At 46.6% G+C, this 9664-nt stretch overlaps 1 protein-coding gene across 2 annotated transcripts in view; it reads left to right on the forward strand.

Moving 5' to 3' along the window:
• Positions 1-3280: 3280 nt before the first annotated feature.
• pex5lb (peroxisomal biogenesis factor 5-like b) overlaps positions 3281-9664 on the forward strand; it is a 23829-nt gene continuing 17445 nt past the window's right edge. The window contains exon 1 of one of the 2 annotated variants that reach the window (XM_063461227.1): positions 3281-3474. In XM_063461227.1, coding sequence (XP_063317297.1) covers positions 3460-3474 — 15 coding nt within the window. In that variant the 5' untranslated portion in view covers positions 3281-3459. The remainder of the gene's footprint in view (positions 3475-9664) is intronic. The other variant, XM_063461225.1, reaches the window with a different exon arrangement.

A 9664-nucleotide genomic window follows, 5' to 3' on the forward strand; every position in this document is an offset into this window, starting at 1 on the left:
AACTTACCGATCACCACATGTACTGGCACGCAAGATGAAATCATCTGCAGGACAAGAAGGCTGAAGAGGACGCTGCAGCTAGCGTGCCTATTTATTTCAGTCCAAGCAAAGAGGAATAGTCCAAATCTTGCACAAACTGCTGCAGCTAATTAGCAAATATTGAAACAATTGAACAAAGATGTGAATGGAATTTTGTACTCTGCATATTACAATGTTAACTACAGCTGGGACCTCAGCTGCAGCTGTGCCTGCTCAGTCATGCTTTCACACTCAGCTCCCTGGGAAAGGCGTACATTGTTACATTACACTTTTATGGTAAGTACATGCTGCTCACAATTTCCATTGACACCAAACCTTACAACTGTTTTCAGCACATGCATCGACTTTAAAATTCACACAGAGGACTCTTGCATGTCACCCAGTGAAGCATAATGTTCTGCCCTGCCATTTTGAAAGTAGTAAAAAGAATACAACTTATGAAGCTTTACTGTTTAGTACATGTGGTAGTAATGTTAGTTTTACTGGTGAATTTGGCTTACTTAAAAAAAAGTTTCCAATGTGACTAACAAGTAACTGAAGAGGCATCGTCACACCACAGGTCTTCCACTGAGACTTTGGCATTTTGCTGAATTCTGCAGCATCATGTGGAAGAGGTGCAGCATCAGCTTGGAGAGGGACAATATAAAGTGTATGGTTTCCATTGTTGGTGGCCGTCCCTGTAGATTTCTCTGAACAAAACCAAGTAATGCATTCACAGCAGTTTTGCTACAGGCTGAGAACATAAAGTACAAAGAAATCCATAACATCATGGAACACTACAGTTTTATCAAACTGTTAAATGGATCACAAAAACAATACCACGTTCATATTCCCAATTCAAGTTTTAGGACAATGGTGGTGAGTTTCAAATTGCATTTTATAAGATAAGATTTGAACTGTTGGACTGGGTGAAAACACAATCAAATGCCTTCTAGAGGTTATTGTGAACTCAGTGGGCCTGGAGCTGAGATGCTGTCTGGGTGAAAATGGATAGCATGATGAATATATTCACCATTTTCATAAGTACGTAAAATTTATTTATATAATGATTTTCGCAGATAAAAATCACAAAGTCCTTTACAACAAAGAAAATGAAAAATGAAAAGACAACAAATAACAATGTAAAACACTCAAATACAATATAAAAACAACCGTTCATGTATCAGATTTGTCCCTCCAGACGTCCCACAGCAGCCTGTCTGTGAGGAGGAGGAGGAGGTTCTCCCTGAGCAGCAGCTCTGGAACCAGGAGAGGAGCTCCAGTCTGGACCAGGAGGAACCAGAACCTCCACAGATTAAAGAGGAACAGGAGGAACTGTGCAGCAGTCAGGAGGGAGAGCAGCTGGGACTGAAGGAGGAGCCTGATACCTTTATGGTGACTGCTGCTGAGGAAGGAGACCACAGCGAACCAGAAGGGGACGGGGAGCAGCTCCTCTGTGATGACTCTCCTTAAAGTGAAATCACAGATGAAGAATCCAGCAAGTGTGAAGAGTCAGGGTTAAGTGAAACTGTGACCTCAGTGCCAAAGAAGAGACCGAAGCGAGACAGAAGTCACGATGATGCGGAGAGCTGGACTGTGTCAGAGAGTCCCTGCAATGCTGCCACAGGTAGAGAGTCTGATGTTTGCCAAAAATCCATCAAGAGTCAGGCCCAAAGAAAGAAACTTGTTTAAATCCTGCAAAACATGTGGGAAAAGCTTCAGGTTGAAAAAAACCTGGAAACACCACATGAGAACTCTCACTGGTGAGAGGCCATATCCCTGTGAAACACTTGGGAAACGTTTCAGTGTTTTGGTATACCACAGGAAAGTCTGTAACCAGAGGTTTGTTGAACATGAAGGGTTTCAGCGCAAGAAGGAATTTGATGGACCACATGAGGACTCTCATAGGTGAGAGGCTGTAGTTGTACCATTGTAATCACACTCTTAGAGATGGGAGAGACTGAGCTGGTCCCAAGCCAGCTAAGACACAGAGTCTCTCCATTATGTCCAGATGCCTGAGGACCACAGCGAGTGCAGGAGATCTGAGAGCTGCTGAGGGGTCTCTGCTACAGAGTCAGTGAGTGATGGCTGAAGATGTTCATTAGGTGAAAAACGCTGTTTTAGTGACAGACTTGACGTGAGCACAGAATGGAAATGTGGACACCCAGGCTGGGATCTTCAGGGAAAGGTGAGACGAGGCAGCCGTCTATGAGCAGATCTCCAGTCTGCTGAGTGAAACGCATCTGTGTTGCAAAGCGACACCGTGAAACATGTAACACTTGAACTTCAGGTGCGTGGGTCAAGCCGGGACGCTGTCATCCTGAAGGCAGAAGCTGGAAAACATCCAGGAAACATCATCTTCATCGTAACTGAATCTAGTGATCCATCTTTGATCCTGAGACCCTCTGTGATCCAGGCTGCTCAGCATCCACACAAACCTTTTCAGGACCGAAGGCTTTTGATTATTTCAGACAAACTATCACAAACAACAGCTGTGAGCTGCGTGGTGATTATATCAAAGGAAATATTCTGACACCGAGGGCTGGACGTTGAGCCTGGCATCACACGCAGGTACAAAGGAGACCTTTCATCTGCTCTCACCTGCTGAGCAGACACCTGTCCTACATGCTGATACCAGCCCTGAAAGTTTACCCAAAATGCACTTTGTGTGTGAAGCTTCCAGCAGGGAATTATGAGAACCAGATCAAACATCCAGGTTCCTGCTCCTCTGCGTCACACTGCCATAGATCCAGCACTCCCACACTCACAGATGTTCAGTCTCCTGGAGTGGATGTAAAACTGATCTGAGTTCAGTTTCTAACAGAGCCTGTACCCGTGACCTTCAGCCCTGAGTAGTTCGTGTGGTCTGCTGGACTATGAAGCTTCGAGGATCAAAGAGATTAGGTGTGTTTTAGTTTGGGCTTAGAGCACAGGACTGATCTCTGACAGCTTACCCTCCAAATTAACTGTTTTTTCAACCAAAGGGCTGACACTTTGAATTCAATGCCTAAAAAACTTTATTTGCAAAGTTCTTTTCATAGAAAAAACAAAAATAACAGAAATAAAAGTGCCCAAATATGTGGTTTCCATTAATTTGGTAGTAATTCAACAGAAAGCCCGTTTAAATAATGAAGTTTAAAGCTGTGACTTTTATTGTGAAAGCGCTGACAGGAAGAGGCCGTGTGTTGCCGGTGTGCCTTGACCTCGGAGCTGTTCGGAGCGGCTCGGCTCTGCTCGCTCCACCTTCGTCCCTCCCCTGGTCGGAGCAGAGTGAGATGCGTCCCGGAGCCTGAGGCGTTCGGACGAGTCGGAGCCGGACGCGGAGCTTTCAGGCGGGGAGCCTCCGGAGAGACACCGCGCGGTCTGTCGCACTGAAGCCGGGCGTGGGTGCACTGCGCTGCGCCTCCAGCTGCGTGCCGCTGAAAGCTGCAGGACTGAGACATGTACCAGGTCCAGGTGAGCTCGTACCTGAGTTTTTATGTTTCTGGAGGGCTTAAAGAAATGACTCTGTGTTGTTGTCCCCACACCATCATCACCATCATCATCATCATCATTCTTATGTCTGCTGAGTTTTTATCTGCATAAATAAAGGATGTAAAAGTCACTGCATGAAACTGACTGCAGCTTCTGCTGTGACAGGAATCACTTCAGACATTTCCGCGTTTTACATTTGCAGATCAGCCTGCTTCCTGTGTTTAGAAAGTGAACATCAGCACTCTGCTTTCACTTTTATTGATCACTTTCTTCCATTTTTAATGGAACAGCTTGATGCTGCACCTGACATTATTATAACCTGTGATGTGTTCCTGAATGATCTGGACCGCTGATGTTTTCTCTTTGCTCCATAAGATCTGAGAACAGAATCACTGCTCCACAGAAACCATCCGTCTTCCTTCATTTGTTAAACATGTCTCAAAGCGTTCAGGTTTAATATGAACGTTACATATCAGATTACAGCTTCACAGCTGAAATATGAAACTGACATCAGTCCCAGAGTTTAACCTGTCAGGGTGGGAAAGTTTCTTTAGTGTTCTATTAAGATTAAAAAGAGTCCTGTAAACCACCGCTGTGACTAATCAGCCAAAGTTCAGCTGCTGACGACCGCCTCCGTCATTCTTCTAACCTGGTGAAGCTTTTCATCGTGTAGCGTGTCTGAATGTTGTTTTAGTGGAGTCACTGTTGTGAGCAGCAGAGGAGGCATGAGACCTGTGTTTGTGTTTGTTGTCACTGGATCAGCATCAGGTGCACCCCAGGCTGGAGTGTTTTTGATCCACTCAGCAGCAAACAGAAGTGAAGTCCTGACCTTCCTCTTTGTGTAATCTTAAAAACTCCAGCAGCGACTGTCAGAGACATTTCAGGCTGTGGTGCTTTCATGGCACTGACCGGGTTCTCCATGTTCCTGTGTGGGCTCTCTCTGGGTTCCTCCTAACAACACAAAGGCAGATTAAGTGTTTGGATGTTAGGTTACCTGTGATCAAGTGCAGGTGTCAATGGTTGTGTCAACCCAGGCCCACATAGATGGATAGTTGGTTGGTTGAATGGATGGATGGATGGATGGATGGATGGATAGTTGGTTGGTTGAATGGATGGATGGATAGTTGGTTGGTTGAACGGATGGATGAATGGATGGATGGATAGTTGGTTGGTTGAACGGATGGATGAATGGATGGATGGATAGTTGGTTGGTTGAACGGATGAATGGATGAATGGATAGTTGGCTGGTCGGTTGGATGGACAGATGGATAGTTGGTTAGTTGAATGAATGGATGGATGGTTGGTTGGTTGAATGGATGGATGGATGGATGGATAGTTGGTTGGTTGAACGGATGAATGGATGGATGGATAGTTGGTTGGTTGAATGGATGGATGGATAGTTGGTTGGTTGAACGGATGAATGGATAGATGGATAGTTGGCTGGTCGGTTGGATGGACGGATGGATGGATGGATAGTTGGTTAGTTGAATGGATGGTTGGTTAGTTGGATGGATGGATGGATGGATGGATAGTTGGTTGGTTGAACGGATGAATGGATGGATGGATAGTTGGTTGGTTGAATGGATGGATGGATGGATGGATAGTTGGTTGGTTGAACGGATGAATGGATGGATGGATAGTTGGCTGGTCGGTTGGATGGACAGATGGATGGATGGATGGATAGTTGGTTAGTTGAATGAATGGATGGATGGTTGGTTGGTTGAATGGATGGATGGATGGATGGATGGATGGATGGATGGATGGATAGTTGGTTGGTTGAACGGATGAATGGATGGATGGATAGTTGGTTGGTTGAATGGATGGACAGATGGATGGATGGATGGATAGTTGGTTGGTTGAACGGATGAATGGATGGATGGATAGTTGGTTAGTTGAATGAATGGATGGATGGATAGTTGGTTAGTTGAATGAATGGATGGATGGATAGTTGGTTAGTTGAACGGATGAATGGATGGATGGATAGTTGGTTGGTTGAACGGATGAATGGATGGATGGATAGTTGGTTGGTTGAACGGATGAATGGATGGATGGATAGTTGGTTGGGTGAATGGATGGACAGATGGATGGATGGATAGTCGGTTGGATGGACAGATCGATGGATGGATGGATAGTTGGTTAGTTGAATGAATGGATGGATGGATAGTTGGTTAGTTGAATGAATGGATGGATAGTTGGTTAGTTGAACGGATGAATGGATGGATGGATAGTTGGTTGGTTGAATGGATGGATGGATAGTTGGTTAGTTGAACGGATGAATGGATGGATGGATAGTTGGTCGGTTGAACGGATGAATGGATGGATGGATAGTTGGTTGGTTGAACGGATGAATGGATGGATGGATGGATGGTTGGTTGAACGGATGGATGGATAGTTGGTTAGTTGAACGGATGGATGGATGGATGGATAGTTGGTTGGTTGAACGGATGAATGGATGGATGGATAGTTGGTTGGTTGAACGGATGAATGGATGGATGGATGGTTGGTTGAACAGATGAATGGATGGATGGATAGTTGGCTGGTCGGTTAGATGGACAGATGGATGGATGGTTGGTTGGTTGAACAGATGGATGGATGGATAGTTGGTTGGTTGAATGGATGGATGGACAAATGGATGGATGGACGGTTGGATGGATGAATGGACGGATGGATAGGTGGAAAGTTGGATGGACGGTTGGTTGGATGGATGCCCATCTGTGCTGGCAGATGGGGCTTCTGAGGGCTGTGGTTTGGGTTTTCAGTTCTGGTCACATTTTAGCACAAGCAGAAAAAGTTTGTGGGAGAAATATTTTTACTTGACAATCAGGCAGCGTTTGCTGTGAACAAAGCATCACATGTAAAAAGAGTAAAAAAGGAAGTGGGGTGTTGAAAGTCGAATATTGTGATCATAAGAAGTGCTGGACTGGTCTCTCCGATGCTTCTGTAGAGAAATATTTTTGTTGCTTAAATGTCTGTGAATCATAAAGTGGTGGAAGTGGATGTCTCGGCTGAGCATTCAGAGTGAAATGAATGAAATGCTTCTGCGGGATCAGAGGAGCTCAGAGAGGATCCAGCTGAGGGAGGGTTCAGCATCTGCCCAGAGCAGCCCCCTGGACCGTTTCATGTCCTGACCCCGGGGCAGAGCCGGGACTCACCTGCTGGAGGATGTCTGGGCTTCTGTGCTCAGACTGCGGCCTGCAGGACTGTGGGAATCTGCCTGTGATGCTCCTGCAGGGACTGAAACAATGTGCAGGTTGTCATCGGTGGGGGGTCGTAAAGCTGCCGCAGAGCAGGCAGATTTATGATTTAATCACTGCAATGTGACAAACCGCCGCTCTCGCTGCTCCGTCATCATTTCCAAACGGCTTCAGCTCCACGTGTAGAGCTCTGGCCACCCCAGAGGTTTCTCTCACTTCCAGTTCCTCCTGTGAAACTGCGTCTTTAAAGACAGAATCAGGACACTTTTTTATCACAGAAGCACCAATAAGTTAATATTTAAATAATGTTTTTATTGTAGGGAAGAAAAGTTCTTCAAACACCAGCGAATAGACTGATCCCGGAGGGGGCGATCAGCAGAGAAGCAGGCAGACGATACAATTCAATAAAATGCTGAGCTGCGCAGAAAATCATTTCCTTACGTTTCACAGTTCGATGCTCAGCTTCCTGACTCATAATCACACTCACCACAGATATCTCGCTTGCTGTGAGGGAATCGTACCCGCAGCCTTCATACGCCAAGACAACAGATGCAAAATCACAATCTGACTGAAATTCAGACTCAGCTTGAATTCGGCTGTAACCATAAAAAGTCTCCTGGATTTCAGCTGCGCCCTCATTGCCCCGCTCAGGAAGTGAAATCAGCTCGATGAGTTTGTAACGTAAACGGCATCTCTGTCCAAAAAGAGGGAGACAGGATTGTGTGACAAAGTGTGTCCTCGTTGGTAGGATCAGGGTGAAAAATCATAAAGTTTAATGTTTCTGTGTCAGTTGTTTGGATTATACACGCTGACACATTTTAGTATTTTTATTTCATTATTTTTCATCTGACTGACTAGCAGAAAATTCCCTCGCTTTCATTTTGAAAGGGCAGCCGCTGCTATCCCCGGGCCGTCTCCGGCCGTCCTGCAGCTGGTGGTCCTGGTTCTGCTCTGAAGCTGAGAGCTCCAGGGTCGGTCTAACAAGAACCTGCAGCAGGTGGAGAACTGGGTCACGTGAGGCTACACGGAGCTCAGCCTGCAGAGTGAGGACGAGGAGACGGAGCTGGCGCCCGGTCGAGGGCCCTCCTCCCCACAAACGCCCCCACCCAGTGTTTCTCTCCCTCTCATTGAACACTTTGAGTGAGTATCCGCCCCTCCTCTGTGGAGGACTGTGAACATCTCGGGAGGGCGCTCGGCTGGAGAAAGGGCACGTCCGCCCTCATTACCAGCGTGAATGTGAGGAAGGAGAGAATCAAAGAGCATCACAGAGAGCTTCCCAGGGCTCCACTTACACAGTGAAGAGGCTGCAGGCCAGCAAAGACTGCTCAGAAGGACTTAATGGACCGTACTGTGCAAACGTCTGGAGCATTGCTTTATATGTTGCAGGGAAAATGGGCAATTAGTGCAACGAGTCATTCAAACGTGTGCAAACAAACATGGAAGCACGGTGTGTCAGGCAACAACAGAGAGACCACAAGTCTAAGATTTGGGCTGAGCTTCGTCCTTCAGCTCAGTGAGAGCTCTCTCAGCTGAAGGATCCTTCATTAACACTGAAGTAGAGTTTTAGGCCTCACACTTCTGCTTTTGCTCTGTTTCAACCAGCTTTCAAACATGGAGTAAGCGAGCTCAGTGACTGTATGATGCTGCCGCCATGTTTCTCCACCTGTGGTGCATTCAGGGTCGTGTGGTCTCATACGTTTGTTCATTAACTTCGGTGAAAGGGAAGCTTCAGCAGTGCTGCTGCAGGAAGTGTTCAGCCTGATCCCAGTGACACACACACACACACACACACACACACAGGTCTTCAGTGGATAATTAGCACAGGTGTGTGTGTGTGTGTGTGTGTGTCTTTCTGTTTAGACATCTTTGTGGGGACATAAAGCCTGAAATGTGGTTCTAGGCTCAGGGTTAGGCATTGTCCTCACTAAGATATGAAAACACACACACTGCCTCCTGGGAGACTGTGGTTTTCGGTCCACTGAGCAGAGTGGCGTGCTGCAGATGTGAGGCGGAGTTTACGAGGTCACGTCTCAGGTGTTCGTGATTCCTCTGAATCGACTTCACCTGTGCATGCTGAGCGAGACGGAAGCAAACAGCTGGGACGCAGTTTAACACGAATCTAGAAATATCTGATGCCACTCTGACCGCCCGCTGTTTTGGAAAAGACCAAACGAGGCCAGTAAAGTTTCAGTGGTCATCAGCCGTCATCAGCAGCACCTGTGAGTCCGTCTGAGGACGAGGGGTTTTCCACCCACCTGTCTGTGACGATGTGTGTTTATGTCAAAGGTGTCTGGCTGGTGTCCTGTGGCTGGTGCGAGCAGACTGCCTGTCCTGGCAATTTGTGGCAAATATGAAAGGTCAAAGCGATTTTACACTGCAGAATGAGAACAAACGGACCTGCAGGTTCCCCTGATAGCAGCGAGGTCCAGGAGGCCTGCATGTGGTGCCGTGAGGGAAGGACGGCGGTCCCGCCTCATCATTGTCTCCCGTCAGAAGAAGGGCAGAGAAAGGTGTTTGTGGAGAGGAGGCTGTGTTCTTTTAACCCGTCTGTTGGTGTGGAAGGATTCTGATCTGGACTTGGACAGAAACGTGGGTCTAAAATAAGCAGAGCGAGTCCTCACAGGCCTCACGCTACTGTGTTTGGGTTTCTAAAAAGAACAGAAGCGCTGTTCCTGTTTGTGAAACCAGCGTAAAACATTGATTGATTGATTGATTGATTGATATACCTTTATTAGTCCCACAAGGGGAAATTTCATGTTAAGGCTGCCAACCTATTGCACGCAATGGCGGCGCCATCTTACCCTCCGACCATACATACATTACACAGAAACATCACATGGGGAAGACAGGTCAGAGGGGTATAACATGGAAAAAGCACCACATGAGGAAAGATAAGGAGAAAAAAATAACTCCCCCCAGACTGAGCTCCAACAGGGAGATCAGTTTGAGAACAGAAAAAAACACCTCTGCACATGAAA

The sequence above is a fragment of the Pelmatolapia mariae genome, linkage group LG18 (genome assembly GCF_036321145.2).
Source record: "Pelmatolapia mariae isolate MD_Pm_ZW linkage group LG18, Pm_UMD_F_2, whole genome shotgun sequence".
Lineage (NCBI taxonomy): Eukaryota > Metazoa > Chordata > Actinopteri > Cichliformes > Cichlidae > Pelmatolapia > Pelmatolapia mariae.